Source organism: Lipotes vexillifer, unplaced genomic scaffold (genome assembly GCF_000442215.2).
Source record: "Lipotes vexillifer unplaced genomic scaffold, Lipotes_vexillifer_v1.1 scaffold266, whole genome shotgun sequence".
NCBI classification, from domain to species: domain Eukaryota; kingdom Metazoa; phylum Chordata; class Mammalia; order Artiodactyla; family Lipotidae; genus Lipotes; species Lipotes vexillifer.
The window spans coordinates 592,199-610,447 of record NW_006776113.1 but is presented as its reverse complement, the minus strand read 5'-3'; the positions used below and the strand labels follow the sequence as shown (position 1 = coordinate 610,447).

The 18,249-nt window shown below is 43.6% G+C and overlaps 1 protein-coding gene across 1 annotated transcript in view; it reads right to left on the bottom strand.

Annotated features, from left to right (window-relative positions):
- DCHS2 (dachsous cadherin-related 2) overlaps nucleotides 1-18,249 on the bottom strand; it is a 304,834-nt gene that overhangs the window by 286,268 nt on the left and 317 nt on the right. The window contains exon 2 of the mRNA XM_007450282.1: nucleotides 16,246-18,249. Coding sequence (XP_007450344.1) covers nucleotides 16,246-18,249 — 2,004 coding nt within the window. The remainder of the gene's footprint in view (nucleotides 1-16,245) is intronic.

Sequence of the window (18,249 nt, the reverse complement as noted above, 5' to 3'; positions counted from 1 at the left end):
AGTCCTAGCCACAGCAATAAGAGAAGAAAAAGAAATAAAAGGAATACAAATAGGAAAAGAAGAAGTAAAACTGTCACTCTTTGCAGATGACATGATACTATACATAGAAAATCCTAAAGATGCCACCAGAAAACTACTAGAACTAATCAATGAATTTGGTAAGGTTGCAAGATACAAAATTAATGCACAGAAATCTCTTGCACTCCTATACAATAACAATAAAAGATCAGAAAGAGAAATTAAGGAAACAATCCCATTTATCATCACGATAAAAAGAATAAAATACCTAGGAATAAACCTACCTAAGGAGGCAAAAGACCTGTACTCAGAAAACAATGATGAAAGAAATCAAAGATGACACAAACAGATGGAGAGATAAACCATGCTCCTGGATTGGAAGAATCAATATTGTGAACATGACTATACCACCCAAAGCAATCTACAGGTTCAGTGCAATCTCTATCAAATACCAATGGTATTTTTCACAGAATTAGAACAAAAAATTTTTATGGTTTGTATGGAAACACAAATGACCCCAAATAGCCAAACCAATCTTGAGAAGGAAAAACAGAGCTGGAGGAATCAGGCTCCCCAACTTCAGACTATACTACAAAGCTACAGTAATCAACACAGTATGGTACTGGCACAAAAGTAGAAATATAGCTCAACAGTACAGGACAGAAAGCCCAGAGATAAACCCACTTGCATATGGTCACCTAGTCTATGACAAAGGAGGCAAGAATATACAGTGGAGAAAAGACAGCCTCTTCAATAAATGGTGCTGGGAAAACTGGATAACTACATGTTAAAGAATGAAATTAGAACACTCCCTAACACCATACACAAAAATAAACTCAAAATGGATTAAAGACCTAAATTAAAGACCAGACACTATGAAACTCTTAGAGGAAAACATAGGAAAGACACTCTAACATAAATCACAGCAAGATCTTTTATGACCCACCTCCTAGAGTAATGAAAATAAAAACAAAAAGTAAGCAAATGGGACCTGATTAAACTTAAAAGCTTTTGCACAGCAAGGGAAACCATAAACAAGATGGCAAAGACAAGCTGCAGAATGGGAGAAAATATTTGCAAACAAAGCAACTGACAAAGGATTAATCTCCAAAATATACAAACAGCTCATGCAGCTCAATATCAAAAAAACAAACAACCCAATCCAAAAATGGGCAGAAGACCTAAATAGGCATTTCACCAAAGAAGACATATAGATGGCCAAAAGGTCCATGAAAAGATGGTCAACATCACTAATTATTAGAGAAATCCAAATCAAAACTACAATAAGGTATCACCTCACACTGGTCAGAAGGGCCATCATCAAAAAATCTACAAACAATAAATGCTGGAGAGGGTGTGGAGAAAAGGGAACCCTCTTGCACTGTTGGTGGGAATGTGAATTGATACAGCCACTGTGCAGAACAGAGGTTCCTTAGAAAACTTAAAATAGAGCTACCATATGACCCAGCAATCCCACTACTGGGCATATACCCTGAGAAAACCATAATTCAAAAAGAGTCATGTACCACAATGTTCACTGCAGCACTATTTACAATAGCTAGGTCATGGAAACAACCTAAATATCCATCAACAGATGAATGGATAAAGATGTGGTACATATATACAATGCAACGTTACTCAGCCTTAAAAAGAAATGAAATTGGGTCATTTGTAGAGATTCAGATGGACCTAGAGTCTGTCATACAGAGTGAAGTAGGCCAGAAAGAGAAAAACAAATATCATATATTAACGCATATATGTGGAATCTAAAAAAATGGTACAGATGAACCTATCTGCAGGGAAGGAATAGAAACACAGACATAGAGAATGGACGTGTGGACACAGGGGAAGAAGGGGAGGGTGGGATGAATTTGGAGATTAGGTTTGACATAAATATACTACCGTGTGTAAAATAGATAGCTAGTGGGAACCTGCTGTACAGCATAGGGAGCTCAGCTCTGTGCTCTGTGATGACCTAGGTGGGTGGGATTGGGATGGAGGGAGGTCCAAGAGAGAGGGGATATATGTATACATATAGCTGATTCACTTCATTGTATCGCAGAAACTAACACAACATTGTAAAGCAATTATACTCCAATAAAAAATAAAAAAATATTTTGAAAAGACATAAAACCAGGGCTTCCCTGGTGGCGCAGTGGTTGAGAGTCCGCCTGCCAATGCAGGGGACACGGGTTTGTGCCTCAGTCTGGGAAGATCCCACATGCCGCGGAGCGGCTGGGCCCATGAGCCGTGGCTGCTGAGCCTGTGCGTCTGGAGCCTGTGCTCCGCAACAGGAGAGGCCACAACAGTGAGAGGCCCACGTACTGCAAAAAAACAAACAAACAAACAAACAAACAGAAAAACGAAAGACATAAAACCAGGCCAATTGGGAAAATGTAAAACCAGTGTGCCTGAATAGCAAGAGCTACAGTGGAGACAAAACTGGCTAAAAGGCTGTCAATACCCTCAAAGCATATGGCGGACTGACTAGGTCTGTAGGAAATAAGGAGAAGTGGGAAGAGAGAAGAGCAGAGCCAGATAATGTGTGCCTTACTGCCTGGGAGTGTGGAGAGGGATGCTGAATATTTCAGAAGCAGTTCAAAGGAGCTTAGAAAATGGGGCAAGATGCCAACCATCTCTCTAGAGTCTCCGCCAGTCCATGGGGTTCCAGAAAATAAGCAAACAGCACTATGATCACAGATACCTGCCCTCCAACACCATATGAGTGGCATGACCCTTGTCCCACCAGCATCCTTAGCGGTTGACTCTTCTCTCATTATCCTCACTTTCACTTCCACAGCTTTAATTATCACCTCCAAATGAATGACTTCCAAGTTTCCATCTTCAACCTTCCGCTCTTTCCCCTACTGTAGCTCTGAATATCTAAAAAGCTTTCAAGATATCTTTTCCCAGACTACTGGCCATTAATTCATGCGCAACATATCAAACACTCAACTAAGCGAGCATCTTTTCCCCAAAACTCACCACCAGCTTTTCCTATTCCTCCCACTAACCCAGACTGAAAATGTGGGATCATCTTTTACTTCTCCCCTCATCCCTTATTCAAGTTGTAGCATTTCCTTTATAATGCCTCTAAGGTCAGTCTTTCTACTGCACTTCACTACCATTTCCCTAGTTCAGGCCCTCGTAACTGAATATGTATTATTACAAGAGTCTCAGGAGTCTCCTACCTAGTTTCGCTGCTTTCTTCCTTCCACTGATTCAAGACAAATCTTCCTAAAACCTTACTTTACACAGGTTGATCTCTATTTAGAAACTCCCCACCTCCCTCTGTTGCCTCCATAGCAAAGGCCAAACTCTAGGCAAACACTGCGAGTCCTTCATGGGCTGTCTCCTGTGCCTTCAAAACTCCACCCACTACTTCACCACAGGACCAGACACACCATGATTATTCTAGTTCATACTATCGCCACATGGATTATGTATCCTAGAGTTTTAATTAAAATTTGTATCCGTTGCCATATTCATTTGATCTATCTGCACCACAAACAACACATTCTTTTAAAATGAAGATTTTAATTCAGTAAAACTTTAAGCAATAACCTGGCATTTGTAAAAATGACTTAGCATAGTTTCCCTAATGGACTATGAAAGTATAAATTATTTCTAAGGTTGCTCACTTTTACTTTATAATTTAGAAGGCAAAGGGCTCATTAATAGAAGTCTGGTGTTTAGTTGCAAATAAAATTAATATATCATCAGATTTCAATTCTCAGAGGAAGAAAATCATACTGATCACAACTTTCAGAAGGCCATTCTAAATGATTTTCTTTCAGAGGTGATCACGCCTAGGAATGCATCACACATTTTTATGCAAAAAAAAAAAAAAGTTTTGCAGCTATCCTGGAATGTATCCATGAGAGGCTGTAAATAAAAACCTACATATCACAACACAGAACTCCCTGAATGTCCATATCTAGTGAAACCTCCATCCTGATCCACCACATAAACCCTCCCACCTCCAAGTTCCCTTAATTCTTACTATACCGACTACTTTCTACCACATAGTGTAGATTACCTCAAATCCTTATGATAACATGCTCTCAAAATGAATTACAGTGTGTGATGGTCAACATGTCTGGGCCTCATGATGTCCAGATATCTGGTTAAACATTATTTCTAGGTATGTCTGTGGGGGTGTTTCTGGCTGAGACTAACATTTGAATTGCTGGACTGAGAAAAGTAGAATGTCCTCCCCAATGTGTGTGCATATCATCCAATCCACTGAAGGCCTCAACAGAACAAAAAAGAGGAGAAAGGATGAATTTGCTCTTTCTGTCTGACTGCTGAGCTGGGACATCAGTCTTCTGTCCTCTGACTGGGACTTACACCATCAGTTCTTCTGGCTCTCAAGTCTTCAGACTTGGACCGAATTATACCACCAGCTTTCTTGAGTCTCCAGCTTGCAGCCAGCAGATCATGGGATTTCTTGGCCTCTATAATCCCATGAGTCAATTCTTCATTTTATATTTCCTATTGGTTCTATTTCTTTGGAGAACCCTAACTAATATACAACATTTTATGAGTGAGGAACTAGGGCCAGAAAAGTTAACAGGGATAGTAAATGGTGAAGTCAGAACTGAAACCAAGGTTTTGTACTCAAACTCCAGTGCTGTCTTTTTTCAGGCTGTCTTAATAAAAGATTCCATAGAGTAATAACTGATACACAGAACAAAAGACACTAAGATAGGAAGAGGACCAAGGTGGCTAGGATGACCCTGAGCTAATCTCTTCCCACAGACACATCAAATCTATGCCTACATACAGAGCAACTCCTCCTGAAGAAGACCTGAGGGCTGACTGAACAGCTTCTCTACATAAAAGGACCACATAGAAATGGGTAGGAGAGACGGAGACACAGCATCCATGGGAACTCCACCCATGAGGCAGCAACCTAAGATAGGAAGGGATATTACTGAGGGGTCCAAGCACTGATTCACCACCCTGGGACACAGTGAAAAACCAGCTGTTTAAAGGGCACATATACTACACAGCAAAGAAATCCATTTACTAACTTTAGAACTCCTGCCAAACAGGTGGAGAACTGCTGGAGTCCTCTGCAGGATCAGGGGTGCTGGCAGAGCATTGTTTTAGTCCACCAAGGACTTCCCCAGACCTACGCCTGCTCCTGCTCCAGCCTTCCTGTTAAGGTGGCCCTGGTGTTGTGCATTCCAAGGACTGCCCCTGACCTGTGAGCAGTCCACACAGGGGCATTCCCACAGAGGACCACTCTTTCAAGACTGGGAGGGAGAGCTGTTTTCTCTACTTCATGGAAACAAACACCAAAAGTCAAGCAAAATGAGGATACAGAAGAATGTGTTCCAAACAAAAGAACAAAATAAAACCTTAGGGGAAAATAAAAACCCTAATGAAACAGTGATAAATAATTTACCTGATAAAGAGTTCAAAGAAATGATCATAAGGATGCTCACTGAATTTGGGAGAAAAATGGAGGAACTCAATGAGAACTTCAACAAAGATTAAGGAAATATAAGAAAAACCAATCAGAGAAGAAGACCACAATGAACAGCAGATTCGATGACACAGAAGAATGGATAAGCAATCTGGAATACAGAATAGTGGAAATCACCCAATCAAAACAGCAAAAGGAAGAAAGAATTCTTTTAAATGAGGATAATTTAAGGGACCTCAGGGACAACATTAAGTATACTAACATTCACATTATAGATATCCCAGAAGGAGAAGAAAGAGAGGAAGTAACAGAAAACTTATTTGAAGAAACAATGACTGAAAACTTCCCTAACTTGGGGAAGGAAACAAACATCCAGGTACAGGAAGCACAGAGTCCCAAAGAAGATGAACCTAAAGAGATTCACACCAAGACATAATTAAAGTGGCAAAAGTTAAAGTAAAAGTGAGAATCTTAAAGACAGCAAGAGAAAAACAACTAATCACATACAAGGGAAACCTTGTAAGACTATCAGCTGATTTTTCAGCAGAAACTTTACAGGCCAGATGGGAGTGGCAGGATATATTTAAAGTGCTAAAAGAGAAAAAAATTTACAATTTAGAATATGCTATCTGTCAAGGTTTTCATTCAGAATTGAAAGAGGGATTACAAAGTCTCCCAAAAAGCAAAAATTAAATGAGTTCATCACCACTAAACTGCCTTACAAGAAATGCTAAAGAGTTTTCTTTAAGGCCACAACTAGAAATGACAAAACATATATATATATATAAAAATCTCACTGGTAAAGGCAAGTATAGTAAATGCAGTGGATGAGGCACTTAAGAGCTAGTATGAAGGTTAAAAGACAAAAATAGTACAAATCAACTATAACTACAACAAGTAGTTAAGGGATACACAAAATTAAAAAGATATAAGATATGACATCAAAATCATCCAATGTGGTGGTGTAGGGAGTAAAACTGTAGGCCATGTACAATGAGCCCACAGCCAACACCACACTCAATGGTAAACATCTGAAAGCTTCTCCTCTAAGACCAGAACTGAGACAAGGATGCCCACTCTTGCCACTTCATTCCACACAGTACTGGAAGTCTTAGCCACAGCAATTAGGTAAGAAAGAGAAATAAAAGGCATCCAAATTGGAAATGAAGAAGTAAAACTGTCACTATTTGCAGATGACATGAAACAATAAATATAAAACCCAAAAGCCTCCACCAAAACACTATTAGAACTAAAAATGAATTCAGTAAAGATGTAGAATATAGAATAGAAATCTGTTGCATTTCTGCCCACTAATAATGAAAGAGAAAGAGAACTATCAGAAAGAGAAATTAAGAAAACAACCCCATTAACAATTGCATCCAAAAGAATAAAATACCTAAGAATAAATTTAACCAAAAAGGTGAAAAACCTGCATTCTGGAAACTATAAGAGACTGATGAAAGAAACTGAAGATGACACAAACATATGGAAAGATACACCATGCTCATGGATTGGAAAGATCAGTATCATTAAAATATCCATACTACCCAAAATAATCTGCAAATTCAATGCAATCCCTATCAAAATATCAATGGCATTTTTCACAGAACTAGAACAAATAATCCTAAAATTTGTATGGAACCACAAAAGGCCCCAAATATACAAAGCAATCTTGAGAAAGAAGAACAAAGCTGGAGGTGTCACACTCCCAGACTTGAAACTATACTACAAATCTACAGTAATCAAAATGCTATGGCACTGATACCAAAACAAACACACAGAACAATGGAACAGAATAGAGAGCCCAGAAATAAACCCATGCTCACTCATATGGTCAAGGGGGTAAGAATACAATGGGGAAAAGATAGTCTCTTCAATAATTGAACAGTGCTGGGAAAACTGGACAGCCACATGTAAAATAATGGAACTGGACCACTTATACCGTATACAAAAATTAACTCAAAATGGTTTTAAAGATGTCTCCTCCAGAAAGGGCAACAAAAGCAAAAATAAACAAATGGGACTACATCAAACTAAAAAGCTTTTGCACAGTGAAAGAAACCACTGACAAAACTAAAAGGTGATCTATTGAATAGGATATCTGCAAACAATGTATCTGATAAGGGGTTGATATCCAAAATATGTAAAGAACTCATACAGCTCAATAGCTAAAAAATAACCCAGTCAAATATGGGCAGAGGACCTGAATAGATAATTTTCCAAAGAAGACATACAGGTGGCCAACAGGCACACAAAAAGGTGCTCAACATCACTAATAATCAGGAAAATACAAATTAAAATCACAGTGAGATCACCTCATACCTGTCAGAATGGCTATTTCAAAAAGGCAAGATGTGGAGAAAAGGGAACCCTCATGCACTGTTGATGGGACTGTAAACTGGTATAGCCACTACAGAAGACAGTATGGAAGCTCCTCAGAAAACTAAAAATAGAGCTACCATATGACCCAGCAATTCCACTTCTGGGTATTTACCCAAAGAAAATGAAAACACTAATTCGAAAAGATACATGTACTTCTATGTTCATTGCAGCACTATTTACAATAGCCAAGATATGGAAGCAAACTAGGTGTCCATCAACAAATGAATGGGTAAAAAAGATGAGATATATATACACACATATATACACATATATACAATGGAATATTACTCTGCCATAAAAAGAATGAAATCTTGCGATCTGTGGCAACATGGACAGATGCAGAGGGTATTATGGTAAGTGAAATAAGTAAGAAAAAGAAAGACAAATACCATGTGATTTCACTTGTATGTGTAATCTAAAAAACAAAGCAAACAAAAAAAAAACCAGAAACTGACATAGGTACAGAGAAGAAACTGGTGGTTGCCAGAGGGGAGTGGGGTAGGGGGACTGGTGAAATACATGAAGGGAGTAAGAGGTACAAGCTTCCACTTATAAAATAAATAAGTCTTGGGGATGTAATGTACAGGAAATATAGTTGATAACTGCAACAACATTGTATGGTGATGGATGGTAACTGGACTTATTGTGGTGATCATTCCATAATGTATAAGAGTATTGAATCACTATGTTGAACACCTCAAACTATATCATATTGTATGTTAATTATAACTCAATAAAAAAAAAATACTAAGTTACTCTGTAGACCAGAATCATGCCCTGCATAGATGAAAGGGATCCCACTGAATCTAAGTGTCATGCTTAGCATCCTTGGGGTGAAACCCTGAGGACTCATGACCCATCACAACAAGGCCTTTGCCACAACTTATATCACACTGCCTCCCCTCTATGACTTTCACAGTGTTTTTTTCTGTGGCAGCATAGGGGGTGGGGTAGGGGTGGAGGATAGCTATTGAGAGGTCATTTGAACCTTGCTTGAAGACACATGGGATTCCATAAACCCATAAGTAGATGTTACAAGCTTCCAACGTAAGCAAAATAGCTTTCTCCCTTCATTGCCAGACACATACATCTAACTAAAAACTGAATACACAATTTAAATTTTTTCTGCTTTTTGTGCAAGAGAATTTTTAAGATTTATTTATTATTTATTTTTGGCTATGTGGGGTCTTAGTTGTGGCATGAGGGATCTTTCGTTGCAGCGTGCGGGCTTCTCTCTAGTTGTGGTGCACAGGTTCCTGAGCGCATGGGCTCTGTAGTTGTGGCGCGTGGGTTCCAGAGCACGTGGGCTCTGTAGTTTGCAGCACACAGGCTCTAGTTGAGGCACACAACCTCAGTAGCTGTGGTGCGTGGGCTTAGTTGCCCTGTGGCATATGGGATCTTAGTTCCCTGACCAGGCATCGAACACACATCCCCTGCACTGTAAAGCGGATTCTTTAGTACTGGACCACCAGGGAAGTCCCAAGAATTTTATTTGAAATGTCATTTTTAATTAGTCCTCAGCATTCACTATATCAGGCAAAATAGTCTTCATCATTTCTAGAAGTCTTATTTACTAGCATTTAATAATAAATAGCATGCATTCAGGACTTACTACGAGTCAAGCATTGCTTTAAGCATACATATACTAATTCATCACACACACAAAAATTTTATATCAAGCTGATACCATTGTTATCCATATTTTCCAGATGAGGAAACTGAGGCACAGTGCCCAAGATGACATGGCTAGTAAGTAGTGGAGCTGAGATTCAAACCCAGGCACACTGATCCCACAGTCTGGCTATATTTTTCATCACTGTGTGTAGCTTAATTTTAGTCTTCAAAGCTAAGAACTCTCTACCATGTAATGTCAATTATCTTTAGTTCTAGAACCAAGAACTAGACAAAGTACTTGGAAGTTATATATTGACTGTAACTAGCAATGCATCCCACAGATTCCAGGCTATACCCCTCCGATTACATAGCCTAACAAATTATCTGATCATCTTTCTCAAGCAGGAAAAGGGGAAAGGAAGTAAAGCCAGCTGATTAGCCTTGGGTAGCAGCTGGGTGGGGAACAGGGAGAGGAAGGCTACCAAAACGAAGTCTCAGAGAATTCTACAGCCAATCTCAAGTACCTAAAAGGGAACACTCTTACACTGCTGGTGGGAATGTGAATTGGTTCAGCCACTATGGAGAACAGTATGGAGGTTCCTTAAAAAACTACAAATAGAACTACCATATGACCCAGCAATCCCACTACTGGGCATATACCCTGAGAAAACCATAATTCAAAAAGAGTCATGTACCAAAATGTTCATTGCAGCTCTATTTACAATAGCCCGGAGATGGAAACAACCTAAGTGCCCATCATCGGATGAATGGATAAAGAAGATGTGGCACATATATACAATGGAATATTACTCAGCCATAAAAAGAAATGAAATTGAGCTATTTGTAATGAGGTGGATAGACCTAGAGTCTGTCATACAGAGTGAAGTAAGTCAGAAAGAGAAAGATAAATACCGTATGCTAACACATATATATGGAATTTAAGGAAAAAAAATGTCATGAAGAACCTAGGGGTAAGACAGGAATAAAGACACAGACCTACTGGAGAACGGACTTGAGGATATGGGGAGGGGGAAGGGTGAGCTGTGACAGGGCGAGAGAGAGGCATGGACATATATACACTAACAAACGTAAGGTAGATAGCTAGTGGGAAGCAGCCGCATGGCACAGGGAAACCGGCTCCGTTCTTTGTGGCTGTCTGGAGGGGTGGGATAGGGAGGGTGGGAGGGAGGGAGACAAAGAGGGAAGAGATATGGGAACATATGTATATGTATAACTGATTCACTTTGTTAGAAAGGAGAAACTAACACACCATTGTAAAGCAATTATACCCCAATAAAGATGTTAAAAAAAAAAAAAAACAGGTCATCAAAGCAAAGCCAGAGGTACATACCAACACGTGCTGGGAACTACAATGGAAGGCCAGCAGGAGTCGGATAATCAGGGAAGATGACAGTTGGCAGGTAATCTAGACTCATCCTGGAGACAGATGCAAATGACCACTGTGGAAATCTCACATGCTTTCAGTGTGCATGTACAGACAGGTCAGGTCCATTCAAAAGAGCCAGAATGAGACAATCATATATGGTAATACAATTCTATGACCATCAAAGCTGGCACACACTAGGTAAGTACATAAGCTTGTATGTAAGGTAAGCAGTAAGAGTATGTCTGTAATAAGATGAGGGATAAACAATGCAATTCAGACCATAAAATTCCAAAAGATCAATGATAAAATATAAGGAGGAAAGAAACTTTACAATAAATTTAATATACATACAAACGAAACGTAAAAAAAAGTAAAAACCTTTACTAGGTCTACCACTGGCTAGTAAATATTTTTTCATTATGCTCTTCAACACAATTTAACAAAAGTGTTGATCTTCCAGTATATGAGATTGAGAACACTAGGAATTACAGGGACTCAAATACCATTAAATTGTAACAGCACAAGGCAATCACAATCCATCGTCTTACTAATACAAGTAAACAACTGTAGCACCATAAAGGACATTAAGAAAAGAGCTAGACAGAAGAAGGAAACATTTAGTGGGAGGAGGTGGCATTTGACATATGTCCAAAATCTCTCTGGTGTCAAGAACAGGCAACAGAAGACAAGGAACAATGTGGACAGAACTAGGGTGGCAACAATGGGTATAAATGAAGGGACAAATGAAGGCCTTGGCAACTAGTGTGGTCAAATTTGGGGAGGAATCAAAGATGATATGAAGGTGTTAGGAAACATCTTCCTTAATCCAAGGTTGGCACTAGGACAGCCTCTTGAAAGAAGGTCTCACACTGTTCCTAAGGACCGCCTACCTCGGCATCCCTTGCCATCATCACCACCCAGACTTCAGGAGAGGGGCTGCCAGCCCTGGACACTTTGACTAAAGCTACTTAATAACCCTTCCCTTAAATCATACCACCCCAGGAGGTGTTTTGGGTTTTCCATTTTTACCTCCACAGTACAGTTGAGACAAAGTTCACACATTTAGAAAGACTTTCCTAAAGGATGGGGATTCATAAAAGGAAGTAACCCCAAAAGATGTAATGAATCAGAAACAAGATATAGGTTAGTCCTTCTCAGGCTATGGAGCACAGTTGGCATCAGGCCTTCAGTTGGCATCAGGCCTTCCCATCTCCCACATCTTCCCAGATGGTCGATATTATGTTTAATGCCCAGGCACCCCTCCTAGTCAGGCTCCTCAAAGTCAGACCAGGAGAGCAAACACACGAGCACAGCGGGTACTCTCTCTCACAGCCCGTGTATGGGATCCCAAGACTTGCTTTTTACCCAATTAATTCATATGAGCCATGACCTTGCTCTTCACCCTTGTCACTCTCAGCAATGAAACCCACAACCACTCCAACAAATAGCAAAAACACAGACAGACACACACCAAATGCATAAATACATCTATAGAAGGGATCCATTAACAAAATATAGAAAGTTTCAAAAAGGAGCTGATTAATGAAGGTTGGGGGAAGAAAGAAAAAGAGTAGAAGATAAATGACATCGATTTAAAAAATGTCAGAATTTGAGATGTCAAAAATACTTCCAGGCAGAGATACATACCAGGTAGAGAAATGTTAATCTGCAGTTAGTAAAGGAGGTCGACCCTGGAGATGTTAAAAAAAAAAAGTTGCAGTTCTGGGAATACATAAGTAGAAAGTATAGAAAAGATCGAAGTGAGAGGAAGACAAAACCTTTGGAAACGCCTCTATCACACTGAGTAGGGGACACAAGGAGGAATTGGCAAGACTGAGACAGAGAGGATGCAGTGAGACAGAAGGCAGTGAAGATGATGCATTCAAGAAAGAGAAAGTGGGCAGCAGCCCAAAATGCCTTAGAGAATGAGTCAGGTTAAACTAAGAAAGCCCAGTGGATCTGAAATAAAAGAACATAGGTGCCTTTGGAGAGGCAGAATTTAGCACAGTGGTGGGGGAGATCAGAACAGGGTGGGAAGGGGTGATCAGCAAGTGGGGGTGGGGCATATGCCTTCACATGGAGTAGGGAAGGAGACAGGGGACGGAGGACTTGGGACTCTACACTTGGCTGGCACAGGGACCTGGCCTCACTGCTGCCTCCCCAGCACCAGCACGAGTTCCTAGAATGTAATACGTACCCCATAAATACTGTTCATGGAATGTTGTTTATTCAATGAATGTTGTTGTTTGATTAAGCAAATGAATTAGTGAATGAACACAGTACTGATATTTGGGGGAGTACAAGAGAATAATCTTGTTATGGAACGTGTGTAATTCAGGTATGAAGGCTGCAGTTTGAAGATCTTCTTGTTTGAAGATCTGGTCACAAGATAAAGTGGCTCAGTGGATAAGAATCCCCCTGCCAATGCAGGGGACACTGATTCGAGCCCCAATCCGGGAAGATCCCACATGCCGCAGAGCAACTAAGTCCATGTGCCACAACTACTGAAGCCCACGTGCCACAACTACTGAAGCCCGCGCACCTAGAGCCCATGCTCCACAAGAGAAGCCACTGCAAGGAGAAGCCCACACACCACAACGAAGACCCAACGCAGCCAAAAATAAACAAATAAAAATAAATAAATTTATAAAAACAACAACAACAACAAGATAAAGGCTGTCAGTGTAGTTCACATGGTTGGATTTAGAGTGGGGCAGAGAGTGGCAGTCTCACCACCAAGAGAGACTGAGGTTAGTCTCTTTGATAGTAATCTGAAGAAAAAGAGAGTCTTTCAGGCCAGACACTAGAACTCAGAGGCAAACACAGGAGCAACTGCCTTGACCACGAAAACATCAAGAGATGCTGAAAGGAGTTCCCGAGGGGCAGGCTGTCAAGAAGGGGCTCTCCACCTGGGGGGCAGTGGGGAGCAAAGAACTAAGAAATCCAGACAAGTGCCCACAAGGTTGTGAAAACCTTTGGGGGCTAGAGGTCACCCATCTCAGGCTGCTACCAGTTCTTGTCCTCTGTATTAAATCTCTTTGTTCGGCCCCACACTTAAAGTCTTTGGAAATTTCCAATTTGGGTCTGAGAACGTGGAAGCGTTCAGCCAGCACTGGGGGATGGGAGGGTGGCTGCCCTGGGGTGGCAGTAGGAGCATAATAAGAGTGGAATAAGCCCAGGGATGAGTGTTGTGGAGTAACCACCAAGACACCTAGAAGTTTCAGGCTTTGTTTTATTAGGTGACATGGTATTATTCCCTTACAGGGAATCCAGGAAAGAACTTTTTTTTTTTCCTGTCATTTCTCATTTTGGATTTTTATGATTCCGACGAAGGAGAATTGAGCAGAGATGAGGTCTAAAGGGAGAAAATGGGTAAAGGGCAACAGAAACGTTCAACTGTAAGAATTGATATAATGTAATTAAACAAAGCCCTGGAAGAAAGGAGAGGCCATGAGATCCAAAGGGAGTGGGGGAGGTTTGTTTTTACAAAGTGGTATAAAGAAAGATTGAGAGTAAAGAGATCACAAGCAGATGGAAGACACTCTGGGTGAGACTTAGGGGACAGAGTCAGCGAGAGAGAGCTGATGCAGCACAGAAAGTTCACAAAGCTGCTATGGTGAGGTCAGAGAGCCCAGTGTATAAGAATGTGTCTGCAATCTTGAGTGGCTAGATTGCTGGAATTTCCAGAAATTCTAATCAGCACCCTTTAATACTACCTATAACAATACTTGGCAACCTGAAAGGATTTTTGCGATTAAAGATGCAGTCTTGCACTTGAGCTAAGTTCAGCTCACCATAATGGATCTGCCACATACCAAGTCATAGTAATGGGATAAACTCACACCTCACGGCAGAATCATCTCACAATTTTAGAAACAACTCTAAAAAGACAGGCTCTAATCAAAGGAATCATAATTAATTTGCGCTTATTTTCCTTCAAATAGAGTCCAGTTGTACTGTTTCGCACCAAGATCCTTAAGGTCTTCCAGATGGAAGAAATTTTGGAAATTATCTAATCCAACCTCTCATCTATTATGATTTCAGTTTTCAACATCCATGGAGGACACAATTGGTGCCCACTGGCAGCATGTGCTCCTCTCCGTTTCTCAGCCACCTTTTCAGTACACCTGAGGCCACGTGGCTAAGCTCTGACCAATGGGACATTGGTGGACCTGATCTAAGTCACTCCCAGCCCTGGCCCTACCTTGGATGGAGAAGGACCAATCAACCTGCATCGTATCAGACTCTGCTTGAGATGTAAATAAACTTCCATTATGTTATTCATCGGCATTTGTGGATCTGTTTCATCAGCATTAATTGATTTTCAAGCCTTCTTTTAATAACCTAGCACCTCAGTGAGTCGTCAGTCATGCCAGAGAAAGGAATGGAGATTATTATTACCCACAGAGCCAAAGGATTAAAAAAGAGAGAAGTCAGGTAACTCATTTTTAAAATACAGTGGCATCTTCCTTATCTAAAGGTTATTGAGACATGACTTATTGAGGCTAAAGCCTCACCCCGCCCACACCACCCCCTCACCAGAGAACCAAGAAATAAGCCATAGAGCTCTTAAAACAACCCAGCTTGAGAGCTAAATGGAGTTTTAGAGCTTCACTCACTAGTTAGCCTCTCAGGCTCTATTTATTTACTCAAATTATCTTGGAGTAAATAAACCAGTCTTGGAAATCTAGTTTGTTATCTCACATCAGATAAATACCAGGAAATTGGAAGCCATAAGGAGTACTGCTAGAAGGGTGCACATCACAACATTCTGAGATCCGTTTATAAAGGACATCATCCATTTTATAAAGGATGCTTGAGCCCCGCTACTCCTGAATCCAGAAGGCATCCCTGGAGGAGTTCAGCCCGCAGCTGGTAAAAAATGACTTATGTCCTCCACTACCTCTTGTAAACTTCCAGAGAAGGTAGGACAATGTGTAAGAAGTCTCTGGAAATAGTTACTCAAAACAGTTTCAGTGTTTAAAGGCATACACTTGTTTACTTGAAAAACCAGTGTGTGAGGGCCACCTCACTTCCCCAGGTGACCACATAATGATCCTCAAATATATGCGACATTGCCATTTGCACACTGTTAAAAAGTAAAACCGAGAACGGGTTGTTCCTCCCAAACCTATCTGGGTGCTCCTATACAGACTGAAGGAAATCAGCATTCCATAAGCAAAATCAAGGTCCAAATATCACGTGAGGTAGAAAAGACCTTAGAGACCATTCAGAAAAGTTAGGTGACCGGAGGGCACCCATTCATCTCCCTGCAGAGGAGGAACCAGAGCCCATGTCCCCTGCATTCTCAGCTTGGGTATAACTATCCACATCACAATTCTCCTTCCTTGTACTTACTCACAACCTCTCCATCCCTTCCCAGGCCTCCCGATAGGCCTGATGCACTCACCTGCAGAAAGCAGTGTCCGACTGGGGCATGCTCCAGAAGGGTGGCGTTGTACACCTGCTTCAGGAAGATGGGCTCGTTGTCATTCACGTCGCCCACAGTGATGCTCACAAGGCAGGTGGCAGAGAGCGGGGGCTCTCCGAGGTCTTGGGCCACCACTCTCAGCTCTACGGCCTCCTGGACTTCTCGGTCCAGACTCCGGGTGGTGCTAATCACACCAATTTCAGGATCGATGCTGAAGGATGGTCCACACTCAGCGGTGGCCCTCAGAGCCTCCGGGTTGCAGCGCGCTGGGAGAGGGACCAGCGCGTAGCGCAGCCGGGCGTGGTCTGTGCCAGGCTCATCCTCATCGGAGGCGCTGACGCACACTACCGCGGTGCCGGGGGCCGCGGCCTCGGACACTGAGGCCCGGTAATGCTCCTGGCTGAAGAGAGGCGGCTGGTCATTGAGGTCAGCAACCCGGAGCAACAGCGTCTCCTCCGTGCTCAGCGGCGGGGTTCCCGCATCCGTGGCCACCAGTCGCAAATCATACAGGTCTCTGCTCTCCCTGTCTAGGGGACCCTCGACGCAAAGGAAGAATACCCCTGAGGAGCCTCCGGACTGCAGCGCAAAGGCTCCCTCACCGCCCTCCAAGGCCAGCGAGATGCTCCCACCCCCGAGGCCCATACCGAGTTCCCCAATGGCCTCCTCTGCCTTCTCTGGGTCACCGTCCGCGTCGGACACGGAGACCCGAGCCACATAGTCGCCGATTCGAGCGCCCTCAGAGACGCGCGCGGCGCCTCCTTCGGTAAGGAAGAGCAGATGAATGGCGGGCCAGTTGTCATTCACGTCCAGCACCGCGATGGACACGCGCACGGTGGCAACCTCGGGCTCTGCACCTCCGTCGCGGGCCTCCACCACCAGCTGGTGCCAGGCCTGAGACTCGCGGTCCAGCGGCCTCTGCACTCGCACCACCCCGCTCATCTCCTCCACCGCGAAATAGGCCGCGTCGCCCAGTGGCCCGCCACTGCCACCCGTCCCGGGCGCCTGCCGGGAGCGGATTCTGTAGCGCACGTGGCCATTGGGCCCCAGGTCACGGTCGGTGGCGCGCACACGACAGACCTCGGCGCCTGGCAGTGCGTCCTCGCGCACGGCGGCGCGGTACTCGCTCTGCTCAAATACGGGTGGGTTGTCGTTCTCATCCAGCACGCGCAGGTCCACCCGCAGGCTGCCTGTGCGCCGCGGGCGACCGCCGTCCCACGCCTCGATCTGCAGCTCGTGTGCTGCCACCGCCTCTCGGTCCAAGCGCCGCAGCAGCACCAGGTCTAGGGGCTCAAGGGGCGACGAAGACGGCGGCGACTTTGGTGACACCGGGGCCCCGTAGCGCAACTGGAAGAATGGTCCTGCGGGGTCCTCAGAAAGGTCGGACGGTTGCACCAGAGTGTAGCCCTGTATGCTGAACAGCCCGGCGTCTGGGTCTTGGGCGCCTGGCAGGCGGAAGGCTGTACCTGGCGGGCTGAGCTCGGAGACGTCGAGTTGCAGGGAGTCGCGGGGAAAGCGGGGCGAGTGGTCGTTCACGTCGTTGACGCGGATCTCCACCTGCACCACCGCGCCCAGCAGCGTGGCGGCCACGAAGCTGTAGCAGTCCCGCCGCTCTCGGTCCAGGCGCCGCGCCGTGCGGATGATGCCTGTGTCCGGATGCACGTGGAAGTCATCCAGCAACGGGGAGTCATCCGAATCCTCAGACAGAAAGAAGCCGCCCCCCTCCTGCTGCTGCTGCGTGGCCGGCAGCCCCGCGCGGATGTCACCGACTAGAGTGTCTGGAGGAAGGCCCTCGTCCACGGAAAGGCTGAGGTTGAACACCTGGGCAGACGAGCCCGAGGCCGCCCACAGCCACGCGTGCACGAAGAGCCCGAGCAGGAAGCGCTGCGCCCTGGCGCCGCCGCCGCCCGGCAGCCCGCTGGGTGACCCTCTGCTCCCAGGGAGCAGGAGGCGCTTCCCGGCCGGAGCCCCGAGCTGCTGACGCTC